General features: G+C 41.3%; 1 protein-coding gene across 1 annotated transcript in view; it reads right to left on the bottom strand.

Moving 5' to 3' along the window:
* LOC109884527 (dendritic cell-specific transmembrane protein) overlaps window positions 1-6624 on the bottom strand; it is a 37776-nt gene extending 31152 nt beyond the window's left edge. The window contains exons 1-4 of the mRNA XM_020476491.2: window positions 6049-6624; window positions 1694-2366; window positions 1126-1244; window positions 507-720 (exon numbers count right to left, since the gene is read on the bottom strand). Of these exons, the coding sequence (XP_020332080.1) occupies window positions 507-720; window positions 1126-1244; window positions 1694-2366; window positions 6049-6419 (1377 nt within the window). The 5' untranslated portion in view covers window positions 6420-6624. The remainder of the gene's footprint in view (window positions 1-506; window positions 721-1125; window positions 1245-1693; window positions 2367-6048) is intronic.
* Between the last annotated feature and the right edge of the window lie 8703 nt (window positions 6625-15327).

Raw genomic sequence — 15327 nt, forward strand, 5'->3', positions numbered from 1 at the left:
ATTTTATTTTTTATTTGTTTTTATTATTGTAATTTTTGTATTATTTTTGTCTTTTTTCCTTTTCTTTTTAGGTATTTTCTTTAAACTGCATTGTTGGTTTAAGGACTTGTAAGTAAGCATTTCACTGTTGTTCACCTGTTGTATTCAGCGCATGTGACAAATACAATTTGATTTGATTTGACCATGGACGTCCAGTCATTGTTTTAACGCTAGATAGCAACTTCATTCAAACTGCATGCAGAGACATAAAAATGCTACCCACGAGTTGATTTGATTTTTGATTTGATTTGGATCTCTTGGACTAATCTTCCAAGAGTCCTTAAACAAGTTCATCTGACTGGGCCAAAATCCCAACGTATCCATTTAAGTTATATGAAGCTAATATAAGATGTTACATGAAGCTAATATGATATTAAGTTATACGAAATGGAAATGTTGGGATTTTGGTCCACAGTCAGATGAACTTGTTTAAGGACTATAGGAAGCTAATATGATAGAACCCGTACTTGTTTTAGCAGTCTCAGCAGAGCAGTCCTCTTAGTTGGAGGCCTCGTCTTGGCTCTTTTGTGGCTGATCATGGCATGAAGTTGCTGCACCCTCTGGTCTGCGTTGTCGTGGTAGAACTGTTCTGAGACCAGTAGTTTGAACTGACCCATCTTGGCAGACAGCAGGTCTAGGACCAGTAGAACAACCAGGATAACAGACAGTGGGACCAGGGACCTGGAGACGTATATTACATAAACTTAATTTGGTAAAAAAATATGTAGCATCTTAATGAAAGCAAACATCTATTACATTATTAATAATTGAAATGTATTAATTGAACATGTATACAATGTTATTTTTTAAAATTAGTTTAACTAGGCAAGTCAGTTAAGAACGCATTTTTATTTACAATGAAGGCCTATCTCAGCCAAACCCTAACCTGGACGAAGCTAGGCCAATTGTGTGCCTCCCTATGGGACTTCCAATCATGGCTGGTTGTGATACAGCCTGGAATTGAACCAGGGACTGTAGTGATGCCTCTTGCACTGAGATGCACTGAGATTCAGTGCCTTAGACCGCTGCACCACTCGGGCGCCATCGGTCTAGGACACGTAGATAACAGGCAGGCCGAACACAGACCTGGAGAGGAGCAGGGAGGGCTGGGGAAGGCAATCCTCCTGAAAGAGGGTGAAGGTGTAGGAGAAATCCTCCATGATGACTCTGCCTGGGAGAGGGATAAACACGATGCTGTTGTCTTCCTGATGAATGGGAAAGAGATAAAAAGAGATTGATGCCAGCCTTTGACCTAACTTAGCTAGCATTAGGGTTAGGGTTGGAGCTGGAATTAAGTTAGGTTTTAAACCATCTCTGGAGGAGTATCTCATTAAAGTGTTACCAAGATGTTCTATCATCCTATTAAAATCAAACATTTCAAATAAAATGTGATACAATTGTATTTGTCACATGCCCTCAACCAACAATGCAGTTTTAAGAAAATATAGTTAAGAAAATATTTAATTAATAAACTAAAGTAAATAAATATATATATATATATATAAAGTAACACAGTGAAATAACAATAATGAGGCTATATACAGGGGGTACCGGTACCGACATGACATTGTATGGTTTTCTGAACCTCCAAGCATGGCGACTAACGTTTAGGTTTATCTTTAGGTTAATGCTGAATGGTTCCAGTTCAACTCACGTTTAGGCTCATCTTTAGGTTAATGCTGAATGGTTTCAGTTCCAGAAGGTGTTTGTTGATAATCAGAATAAGCCAGTAGAGCAGTGCGTCCAGGGAGATGAATAAGAGCCAGGTTGGGAGGTGGGTGAGCACTGGAACCAGGAACCAGAGCATGGTGTAGCCCTCTCTCCGTGTGAAGCGGGCGGAGGGGATAGAGCGGAACTGATCTGCCTCCTCTGGGCTCAGAGGGAGGAGGTAGGGCTTCCCCTCAGCTCTCTGTTGATCATCGTATCTAATAAACCTGCTGGTGATGAAAGTGTTCTGGTACTTGAGGTTGCAGAAGTATTTTCTGAGGAACAGGGTAGTGGTGATGATGACCAGGGTGACCCCTAGTACCGGGACTCCTCTCTGGAACACAGCCATCACCAGGTCGATGCACACCTCAGCGCTCTTCTCTGTTGTGTTCAGTGTCCGGACAGCATCCTGAAGTTTCACCGTCAGATCGTTGGACTCAACGCTGTGTCCGACGGTGAATGATGACTCGTACTTGACAACTCCAAAGTCTATGAACTTGTTGAGCTTCTCGCCCACCCACCTCAGCAGATTGACATAGTTATTTATTGGACTGACGTCCAACAACACTCTCTTCTTCTCCATGTTACACACCAGACTGCTGGACACTTCTCTGAGGTTTCTGGTGAATGAATGGATGAATAAATTGATTACTAAATGGATACATTTTTTTTACAGATGGTATTAAAATGTTTCTTATCCTTGCGCTGTTTGTGACCAGATTTCCCTGAATGCAAATTATTTGACAGATGTTTTTGAAAATATTTGCAGAGTTTAACTCGACTCGTCTTAACCACGTGGATCTAAATAAATAACTTTCATAGCTCTACAACAAAGAACGCCACTAAGTTGTTTTTAGTTTAACCTTCCTTTCACTAGGTAATCAGTTAAGAACAAATTCTTATTTACAATTGGTATTTTATTAGGATCTCCATTAGCTGTTGCAAAAGCAGCAGCTACTCTTCCTGGGGTCCACACAAAACATGAAACATAATACAGAATGAAAAAATACAGAACATCATCAGACGAGAATAGCTCAAGGACAGAACTACATAGATTTTTAAAAAGGCACACATAGCCTACATGTCCATGCATACACAAAAACTATCTGGATCAAATAGGAGAGAGTTGTTGGGCCGTGAGGTGTTGCTTTATCTGTTTTTTGAAACCAGGTTTGCTGTTTATTTGAGCAATATGAGATGGAAGGAAGTTCCATGCAATAATGGCTCTATATAATACTGTATGCTTTCTTGAATTTGTTCTGGATTTGGGGACTATGAAAAGACCACTGGTGGCATATCTGGTGGGATAAGTGTGTGTGTCAGAGCTGTGTGTAAGTTGACTATGCTAACAATTAGGGATTTTATCAAAAGAAGTGATGCAGTAAGTCTCGCCTCAACTCTTGGCCTAGAAAGACTGGCATGCATAGTATTTATATCAGCCCTCTGATTACAATTAAGAGCAAATGCAGCTTAACTAGATCTTTCCTTGCAGCACTGACCCACACGACTGGACAATATTCAAGATTACACAACTAGAGCCTGCAGAACTGGCTTTTTGGAGAGTGGTGTCAAAAAAGCAGAGCATCTATTTATTACGGCCAGACCTCTCCTCATCTTTGCAACCATTGAATCTTTATGTTTGACCATGACAGTTTACAATCTAAGGTAACGCCAAGTAATTTAGTCTCCTCAACTTGTTCAACAGCCACACCATTCATTACCAGATTCAGCTGAGGTCTAGCACTTAGGGAATGATTTGTACCAAATACAATGCTCTTAGTTTTAGAGATGTTCAGGAGCAGTTTATTACTGGCCACCCATTCCAAAACAGACTGCAACTCATTGTTAAGGGTTTCAGTAACTTCATTAGCTGTGATTGCTGATGTGTATATGGTTGAGTCATCAGCATTCATGAACACACAAGCTTTGTTTAATGACAGTGGCAGGTCATTGGTGAAAATAGAAAAGAGTAGAGATTCTAGAGAGCTGCCCTGCAGTACACCACACTTTACATGTTTGACATTAGAGAAGCTTCCATTAAAGAAAACACTTTGAGTTCGATAGATGGCTCTAAATCCACAATATGGCAGAGGTTGAAAAGCCATAGCACTTAAGTTTTTTCAACAACAGGTTCTGATCAATAATATAAAAGCCTGCACTAAAATCTAACAGTACAGCTCCCACAATCTTCTTATTATCAATTTCTTTCAACAAATCATCAGTCATTTGTGTCAGTGCAGTACATGTTGAGTGCCCTTCTCTATAAGCATGCTGAAAGTCTGTTGTTAATTTGTTTACAGAGAAATAGCACTGTATTTGCTCAAACACAATTTTTTCCAACAGTTTGCTAAGAGCTGGCAGCAAGTTTTATAGGTCTGCTGTTAGAACCAGTAAAGGTCACTTTACCACTCTTGGGAAGCGGAATTACTAGGCTCAGATAATTAAAAAAGATATGACAGATAGGAGTGGCTATGGAGTCAGCTATCATCCTCCGTAGCTTTCTATCAAAGTTGTCAATGCAAGGAGGTTTGTCCTTTTTGATAGATGACGCGTTCTTTGTGAGAATCTAGCGCGCCCCGTCCTTTGGCGGGCTAAAACACTCGGGTCACACGAATATACATGCACTCTATTGCGCGCCTCTGTCTTTTTTTCCATAAAGCACCAATTGACTTCGGTTTGTCTGTTCGCGCTGATCTTTGTTTTACACGATTAAAACATCCTAAAGCTCGATTCTGCACTTAGTTTGACCAGTTTAGTCGACATATAATATGTAATTTTGAAGTTTTGATGCGCAAGAGTGCGGGACCAGAAGTCATTTTGGGTGCATTTCAGCTGAAGCTGTTGGCATATGCTAATACAGAGACACACAACTTGAAACCAAACGATGTATTTGGTAAGTATAACTCCTTCCACGTCTTCTGATCGAAGAACATCAAAGGTAAGGGAATATTTATGTGGTTCATTTTGGGTTTCTGTGCTCTCCAAACGTAGAGGAGACATACAGCTAATATCTGAGCGCCGCCTCATATTATAGCCTAGTGAACGAATTCTGTAACGTTAAAAATAAATGTAACACAGCGGTTGCATTAAGAAGAAGTGTGTCTTTGTAACTATATGTAGAACATGTATATTTAGTCATGTGTATTGCTTGTTATCTGACGTTATCTGTCGGAGCTATCATAATTTCTCCGGACATTTGAGTAGCATTTTTCAACAATGTCGTCATTGTAAACAGAGATTTATGGATATAAATAGCATATTATTGAGAAAAAAAATGTACTGTATAACATGTCCTATTACTGTCATCTGATGAAGAATTTCAAAAGGTTAGTGAATTATTTATTTTTTAATCCTGTCTTTTGTTTCGGTGGTGGTCTAATATAAATGTGTGGTGTGTTTTCGCCGTAAAACATTTTAGAAATCTGACTTGCTGGGTAGATGAACAAGGTGTTTATCTTTCATTTGAGCTATTGGACTTGTATAGGTGTGGAGGTTAAATATTTCTAAGAATATTTTTTCGCATTTTGCGTTATGGTAATGAGCTGAGCCTGTAGTCACGCTCCCGGATCCGGGATGGGTAGGATCAACTGGATTTATTAACAGTAATTTTTCCACCTCTCCCAAACCAACTTTACAAAATTCAAACTTGCACTGTTTTTCTTTCATCATTTTTTTATGCATGAATATAATTTCTCACTGTTTGTCATGGACATTTCCTTCCTAAGTTTGCCCACTTTGCCAATGAAATAATCATTAAAATAATTGGCAACATCAAATGGTTTTGTGATGAATAAGCTTAGATGTGTGTCTACATCTGCATTGCTTGCTCTTTGGGGTTTTAGGCTGGGTTTCTTTACAAGCACTTTGTGACATCTGCTGATTTAAAAAATGACTTTGACTACATTTTACCTCCACCAACATGTACAAATTACCCCGACTAACCTAACATTGACTCTGTACTGGTACCCCCTGTATATAGCCTCATTATTGTTATTTTATTGTGTTACTAGAATTTTTCACTTTAGTTTATTTAGTAAATATTTTTAAAACTTTTTTATATCTGCATTGTTGGTTTAGGGCTTGTAAGTAAGCATTTCATGGTTAGGTCTACACCTGATGTATTCAGCGCATGTGACAAGTAAAATGTTATTTTGTTTGAATTTGACCTCTGAATGTACATGACATGTACAGTATTTTGATATTTTCGTACCCAAGGGAACAATTTGTACACTAACCGTAGCCATATTTCTAAGAGTCTAAACCTAACCCTTACTCTAAGCCTAACCCCTTACCCTAACCCACCTTAAGGTGTTCTGGACATTCCAGAGGATCACCAGCCCAGTGCCTGCCGTCAGAAGCAGGTTCCTGCCCTGCTTCATAGTGCAGGAGATAAGAAACAGCAAGGAGAAGCAGCGGACTCTCTTGGAGCAGAACAGGACAGCTGTTAACAGGAGTGAGCAGCAGCCTGAGGTGACTCCACACACCACTAGCCTGTAGTTCAGAGAGAAGTAGAGGCCCAGTAGGAGGGCCCCTCCCAAGGCCAGGCTCAGGGTCAAGCAGCTGAGGAAGTGGAGGAGGATATGTCTCCAGCCCTTCCTGTGGTCCGAGGTGTAGAGCAGGACCATCATGGACCAGACCCGGAACAGAGCCAGCCTCTCAAGTTGGGATGGCATTGTAGTAGGAGGAGCAGGTTGAGGGTTTGGAGAACAGGTCCAAAATGAAGAGTAAAATAATATGGAGAAATAAGTGAAATAATATCTAGTGGCACGCCCCTCTTCACTCTCTTTGACTGTCTGACTAACCCTAACCCTTTCTATGACTGCAGACTGCTTCACTGTGTCTCTTGTTTAAAGGAACAGTTTGTGAATCCCCTAACCATAATTGCACTAATCTAATCATAGAAGCAGGTTTTGAAATGTCATGTCCTGTAATGATGTGTGTAATGGTCTGTTGTGTATTGCTGTAATGGTTTGTGGGAGGATGTCTTGGTTTGGTTCCAACTTCAAGACATGCAGAGGAAAGCATGTCTTGACAACTGATAACTTAGCTAGGGAAATACCACTTCCTTATTTGTATGACAAATCAACTTCTATCATTCCTTCTGTAGTGTCTATTGACAACAACCTGTCATCTAATTATATACAGGCTAGTTCACAAAGAAACACAAAAAGTAGGATATCAATGTAATTTGTCTCAAAACAAGAAACAATTAAAAATATATATTGTGGCATTTACCTAATTCCATATAGCATATGTGACCCGATTCAGGAAACTAGGTGAATGTCACAAGTCACGGCTTCACAGGAGAGCTGTTTGAACTTACTAAATATTTTTTTAATCAAGATGCATTTTTGGGCAGAAATGCCTTCTCAAACACGTGAACTTTCATGTGCCTTAATATCAAACTTGTATGCCATTTGTAAATACGAATAAAAGTGTTAAATTACAACCCTAGTTGGTTTAGCCACAGAGAAAGGGAGAAACCTTCCAGCTAGCCATGATTGGCTGAGATAATGAATGGGCTGGACATGCCGAGAGATGAGTTTAGATTGGTCTGCCATATAGCACGCGTTTTTCTATTGGAGCTGGTCAGTATGTATTGGTAATCGTGTTAAACGCTGCTTGAAAAAAAATGTATCGCGTAGTAAAACTGCATAAACCTCATGTCAAGTTAAAGTGTACTGTTAGCTAGTTAACATTAGCAGGCTGGCTCACTAGCTAACGTTATGTGTATGTTCTCCACTTTCTGGAGGACTGAGTTTTGAAATCAGTGGAATTTGAGTATGATAGCTAAGGAGATGGAGAAAACATCAGTCTGGATTATGTGTCAAACTAAGGGCAACCATGCTTGGCATCAGACAGGAGATGTGTCCAACCATGATGTATACTGGTAAAATAGTCTAGCTAGCTACATTTTCATTACACGTTTCTAATTTTGACAGAAAGTGGTTTCATTTCAAGTTGACTGTTAGCGAGCTAACGTTAGGTATGATCTTATTCTTCATATCTCAGACACATTTGCTTGACTAGTTAAAGCCATAGAACCTGGTTGGTTAGCTACCTGCAGATTCATGCAGGGTAGTAACATCATGAGTTGTGATTATGATCCATTGTTTAGCTAGCTATCTACATGTCTTCAAAAAAGACATAGCTAGCTAACGTTAGCTGTCTGGCTCGCTAACTAACGTTACGTCATGCATTGGGATTAATTGTTTACCTAGCTAGCTATCTAGCTACATTTCGTAACACACTTAGTGTGCCAGAGCGCAGAAAACTGTTTAATTTTTTGAACGCTCAACACCCATCTGAATATGTCTGATGTCAGTAAACATTGGCAACAAAGCATAATTCAATAGTTGTCAGCAGCATAATTACAGTCACCAACGCTCTGGATAACATGAAAACTGTCTAACCAGCTCTGCTAGGGTGAGTAAAATGGTCAGAGTGGGGTGTTCTCTCATTATGTGTCTGGAAGTAGCTACCCAATGTTATCCAGTTAGCCTGGGTGCTTGACTGTTGTCGTGAGGTCAAAGCTTTCGGAATAACCCTACTTATTGGCCAGAGCATCCAGTGTGCACCCTGAACGCAAAAACATTCTGAATTTACAGACAATCTGACAGCAGTCACCAACGTTCTGGATTCTCTCTCTCTCTCTCTCAGTCTCTCTCTCTCTCTCTCTCTCTCTCTCTCTCTCTCTCTCTCTCTCTCTCTCTCTCTCTCTCTCTCTCTCTCTCTCTCTCTCTCTCTCTCTCTCTCTCTCTCTCTCTCTCTCTCTCTCTCTCTCTCTCTCTCTCTCTCTCTCTCTCTCAGATGTCTGGAAGTAGCTGGCAAGTTAGTACTGAACTGTTGGATCAACCATTAAAGAGATGGGTGGGGCCAAGGCTTAAGAGGGTGTGAACAATGCTGAATGGGTGTAGACAAAGAAGGGCTCTCCAATAGTAGTACCAAAACATTTAAAAGCGGTTTTCTCAAAAGGGAGTTTACAAATTGATCTACTTTCAAAGCCCCTCCACTTAGTAACACAGTACCACTACCCCTCCACACAGTACCACCACCCCTCCACTTAGTAACACAGTACCACCACCCATCCACATCGTAGCACAGTACCACCACCCCTCCACATAGTAACACAGTACCACCACCCCTCCACACAGTACCACCACCCCTCCACATAGTAGTCCACATGTCTATGTCAACATTTTCACAGCTAATCCTCGCAGGCATGGAATTAACCAAAAGCATCCCATTGGGTACAACAGCAGAACATCAAAGGAAAAAGAATATCTGGAAACCAGGGCTTCTGTACAACTATCCCTAACCCAACTGATGAATGTGTTCTCAGTTCACTGTTCTTCTTCTCTTTCCTCATCATGGATTTACAGAGACTGAAATCTAGTACCACTGAATTCATTCCACTTCTTCTTTCCTTTTCTTGCCGCAGCTTCATGTGCTGTCTGGTCTTCCCTAGGAGGGGCGTCGGCCCAGGGCGGTTAGCGTTAGAGTTTACCTGGCCCATGTTGCAGTAAGATCAGATTGCCTGCTCCAGACTCTACCCTCCCTCTTCATGGGCGGAGTCTCTACTTTTATCCATGTGAAAACAGATATTCAAATGTTGCTACATAACACCAAGTCCAGGTGGTGACTCCCTCCTGGTCTGAATGATGGTGGTTTATTTCTGTCAATAAACTGAACCGCAGAAAGTTCATTGTAGGGTATTCAACCCTTGACTCGCTCATTCATCCTCAACTCTATCAACCCATGGGATCCTTTTTTTCTTTATTTTATCATTTCCTTTATTACAATATTATATATTTTTTATTGTGTAAATGTTGGTCATTTAACAGACACTCTTATCACACCATAGAACCACCAGACTGCTGATACCAATGCAGGAGGAAGGTATAGAACAGTATTGTGTATTTAGACAATATAATTCCAGGTCTGGAAGTATCTTGGTACAAAATACATTGGATTGTAGTTCAGGCCAGTGTTACACAAATGACAAAATACTCAAGTTAGTTATTCAAAAAGTTACTAAATACAGTATGTATTTCAAATCAATGTAACAGCAATACTGCTTACAACTATACATCTAGTCAACCGTCATTCAAAATAAGTCTTTATTCTTCTCTTTTTTAATAATAAAACAAAAAGAATAGCTGGAGGTGGAATGTAATGTTAGCATATGTTAGGTAATGTATGTACCTTCGACCATAGTGAAACCCCCTTCAGTTAAGGTTATGGTTAGCGTTAACCCTACTCCTTCAGTTAATTATCTGTAGTACTTGAGTAATATTGCAGGCACCTGTTGAACCTGTTGTATCTACAGTTACAGACCTGTTGTACCTACAGTTACAGACCTGTTGTACCTGCAGTAACAGACCTGTTGTATCTACAGTTACAGACCTGTTGTACCTACAGTTACAGACCTGTTGTATCTACAGTTTGAATGTTCAAGGCTTGCAAGGGACCCATCTTTATCTCAGTTGTCACGCTGCAAACTTGGTGATGCTGCAATGCACCAGAAAGAGGAAGGATGTACAGGATGGGCCCACACAGCCGGAAAACCAAAATAAACAAACACGTCATAAAATGTTGTCATAATATATGCATGACACCTTAAACCTGCGTTTCTATTGGTCGGGGGGCAGGGTGGGAGGGGGGTGGGGTGCGTTCCTCCTTGTCCGGGAAAGTGGCACACTGCCACCCCTCCACATAGTAACACAGTACCACCACCCCTCCACATAGTAACACAGTATCACCACCCATCCACACAGTACCACCACCCCTCCACACAGTACCACCACCCCTCCACATAGTAACACAGTACCACCACCCATCCACATCGTAGCACAGTACCACCACCCCTCCACATCGTAGCACAGTACCACCACCCCTCCACACAGTACCACCACCCCTCCACATAGTAACACAGTACCACCACCCATCCACATCGTAGCACAGTACCACCACCCCTCCACATAGTAACACAGTACCACCACCCCTCCACACAGTATCACCACCCCTCCACTTAGAAACACAGTACCACCACCCCTCCCCATAGTAACATAGTACCACCACCCCTCCACTTAGTAACACAGTACCACCACCCCTCCACTTAGTAACACAGTACCACCACCCCTCCACTTAGTGACACAGTACCACCACCCCTCCACTTAGTAACACAGTACCACCACCCCTCCACATAGTAACACAGTACCACCACCCCTCCACTTAGTAACACAGTACCACTACCCCTCCACACAGTACCACCACCCCTCCACTTAGTAACACAGTACCACCACCCATCCACATCGTAGCACAGTACCACCACCCCTCCACATCGTAGCACAGTACCACCACCCCTCCACACAGTACCACCACCCCTCCACATAGTAACACAGTACCACCACCCATCCACATCGTAGCACAGTACCACCACCCCTCCACATAGTAACACAGTACCACCACCCCTCCACACAGTATCACCACCCCTCCACTTAGAAACACAGTACCACCACCCCTCCCCATAGTAACATAGTACCACCACCCCTCCACTTAGTAACACAGTACCACCACCCCTCCACTTAGTAACACAGTACCACCACCCCTCCACTTAGTGACACAGTACCACCACCCCTCCACTTAGTAACACAGTACCACCACCCCTCCACATAGTAACACAGTACCACCACCCCTCCACTTAGTAACACAGTACCACTACCCCTCCACACAGTACCACCACCCCTCCACTTAGTAACACAGTACCACCACCCATCCACATCGTAGCACAGTACCACCACCCCTCCACATAGTAACACAGTACCACCACCCCTCCACACAGTACCACCACCCCTCCACATAGTAGTCCACATGTCTATGTCAACATTTTCACAGCTAATCCTCGCAGGCATGGAATTAACCAAAAGCATCCCATTGGGTACAACAGCAGAACATCAAAGGAAAAAGAATATCTGGAAACCAGGGCTTCTGTACAACTATCCCTAACCCAACTGATGAATGTGTTCTCAGTTCACTGTTCTTCTTCTCTTTCCTCATCATGGATTTACAGAGACTGAAATCTAGTACCACTGAATTCATTCCACTTCTTCTTTCCTTTTCTTGCCGCAGCTTCATGTGTGGTCTTCCCTAGGAGGGGCGTCGGCCCAGGGCGGTTAGCGTTAGAGTTTACCTGGCCCATGTTGCAGTAAGATCAGATTGCCTGCTCCAGACTCTACCCTCCCTCTTCATGGGCTCAGAACATCAAGCGTGTAGTGTTACTAGGGTTACCAGGGTTTGGCTTAAGAGGGTGTGGCCAGGCCAGACTTACCTCATCTTTCTGATTTCTATAATGATAGCTGTCCCTCAATTTTGCTGCATTTGCAGCTTGTTCTGCTACTGCTGCTTTGCTAGTTAAAGGTGCCAGGGTAGGATCCACCAATGAGGTGTGCTGGAATAGTTTGAACCAACCAATCACCATGTTGGATCATCTAAAAGTGTCTGAGCAGCTCCCATAAAGGATTTGTGGTCCTTGCGTCCATAGTCCTCCCACACTATTATCTGGAGAAGAGAACACAGGTATTACATACTACTTTGTAAATAGTACTAACCCTAACCCCTAGGTGGAAGAGCAATGGTGAAAAGAAGATTATTCTAAAATCCTTTGCATAAATGAGGATGATTTCTATGCTTTTGGGAACAGCTAAATGTATGTTAGTTAGCAACGGCCCTGGTCCCATGACGTAGGTTGACTTTCTAAAGCTTCCTTGTGGAAATATTAGCTTGTCCTAACCTGGGAATCTTCAACCTACCCTAACCCTAAAACTAACATTAACCATAGTCTCCCCACAGGATAATCTGGAGAAGAGAAAATGCTGATAATGTGTTACTCAAGCTACGCATAATAGACTCAAATGTCACAGGAAGGCCATAAAGATCATCAGGGACAACATCCACCCGAGCCACTGCCTGTTCACCCCGTTATCATCCAGAAGGCAAGGTCAGTACAGGTGCATCAAAGCTGGGACCGAGAGACTGAAAAACAGCTTCTATCTCAAGGCCATCAGACTGTTAAACAGCCACCACTAACATTGAGTGGCTGCTGCCAACACACTGACTCAACTCCAGCCGCTTTAATAATGGGAATTGATGGGAATTGATGTAAAATATATCACTAGCTACTTTAACAATGCTACCTAATATAATGTTTACATACCCTACATTATTCATCTCATATGTATACGTATATACAGTACTCTATATCATCTACTGCATCTTTATGTAATACATGTATCACTAGCCACTTTAACTATGCCACTTTGTTTACATACTCATCTCATATGTATATACTGTACTCAATACCATCTACTGTATCTTGCCTATGCTGCTCTGTACCATCACTCATTCATACATCTTTATGTACATATTCTTTATCCCCTTACACTTGTGTCTATAAGGTAGTAGTTTTGGAATTGTTAGCTAGATTACTTGTTGGTTATTACTGCATTGTCGGAACTAGAAGCACAAGCATTTCGCTACACTCGCATTAACATCTGCTAACCATGTGTATGTGACAAATAAAATTTGATTTGATTTGATTTAGACCTACACAGGACAATTGAACATTTCAAATAGAGTCTATTTCACCAGTTTTGAAAAGTTACCTGTAAAACCTTCCCCTCTGGACCTCAAATTGAAGTTGCTGCTGGTAGAGGGGATCCAACGCTTGTTTTAGCCAGTCTGGTTTTCTTTTTTGACATTTTGGCATTTCCCGTTGGCCATCAGATATACTTTCACATAGGGGGCTTGAGAAACAAACAGAGAGGGCAATAAGTGCAATTCAACCACAATTTTTGCAGAATGAAAGTGACAATGTGCTTTCTAGACCTAATTGCCCTTTCCTGGGAACGTTGTGCTATATTGATAATATGATAATAACATATCATATAATACTAGTAATAAAGCATGCTCACCTGGCAGCTGCTTGTTGCCTTGTTTACCCACAAGTCCTCTGGCCCTGATGACGTTCTTTCCTGTACACCTACCCTATCTGGATGTCACCTGCTGTCACGCCCTGACCTGAGTATTCTTTGTTTTCTTTATATATTTTAGTTAGATCAGGGTGTGACATGGGTGATGTATGTGTTTTTGTACTGTCTACGGATTTTTGTAGGTTTATGGGGTTGTTTTTCCATCTAGGTGTTTATGTATGTCTATGGTTGCCTAGAATTGTTCTCAATTAGAGGCAGCTGTTTATCGTTGTCTCTGATTGGGAGCCATATTTAGGCAGCCATCTTCTTGGGGTATTTCATGGGTTATTGTCTATGTGATGTTGCATGTTTGCACTCAGTATTTATAGTGGTCACGTTCGTTTTGATATTTTGTTTGTTTGTTTAGTGTACTTCGTGTTTGTTTTTCGTCTTTCATGAAAATATGTATTCACATCACGCTGCGCTTTGGTCTCCTCAATACGAAGATCGTGACACCTACAGAGAACATATTGTCGTGTCTTTGGCTATGCTATTCTATAAAATCCTTTCTCTGTAATTAATATTACCTGATTGAGCTAATCATGTAAATGTAATTAACTAGAAAGTTGGGGTACCACAAAATAATATTTATATAGCTGTTATATTCCGAATAAACTATTAAAGACCTAGTAATATTTGACATCAACAGCAGTCAATATTAATCGTCACCTTATTTCAGTCTCATCTGAAAGTTGTAAATTCTTGGAGATCTGCATGAACCCAGTCTTCACTATGAGTCCTCCATACATCAATTGTCTTAAATCATTTATTTACTAACTAAGTAATTCACAGAAATGCATAAACAAGTGGGGAAAACCGACTGAGAAGACAACACACAGTTGATAATTATAACAATTTAAATGCTAATCCTTTGCACATGAATGCTCACTCATTCGGTAACAATTGCAATCAATATATATATATTTACGCTCAGTGTGTCGTCGGGATCTCTGTTGAAAAGTTTGTTTCTGTTGGAGAGTCTGTCCGCCATCTCTCTCTCTGTCATGGTTAGAATGGATAGTTCAGAGTGACATTCATTCATGTCATAGAATAGATGTTTCGGCGGTTGTCGGCCTTCGCGTTCAATGATACCGAATTCCTAGCTGCAGACTAGTAATTCATATCAAAGACTTGTTCTTATTCTGTCGGTATCGATAGTCCAAGAGTTTAACCACGTGGGTTGGTTAATGTCGTGGAAATTTCCTGTATTTACCAAATCATGAGAGCAAACCACACACAAGTCAGAGTTTATCACAAAGTCCATCTTTAATTATATGAGCTCCATCACAACCCTGTGACTCTCAGATCAATTCAGTGTCTAGAAATGAATTCTCTGAGAGTCCCTTACACATTGCAACTGAGATCCTTTATAGCAAAGACACACATAGCCAGACAGCATTGGCATAATTTATCATTCAGCTTTGTCTCCTATGTTCTTTTCTCAAACTCAGAACCTAAACAAATCCTCACATCAACAGGCATATATCAAATCCATCCTATCTTGACAAGATCACAGAGACACATTGACTGGCACACAGACATTGTGGAGCGC

The sequence above is a fragment of the Oncorhynchus kisutch genome, linkage group LG17 (assembly GCF_002021735.2).
Source record: "Oncorhynchus kisutch isolate 150728-3 linkage group LG17, Okis_V2, whole genome shotgun sequence".
In the NCBI taxonomy this organism is placed as follows: domain Eukaryota; kingdom Metazoa; phylum Chordata; class Actinopteri; order Salmoniformes; family Salmonidae; genus Oncorhynchus; species Oncorhynchus kisutch.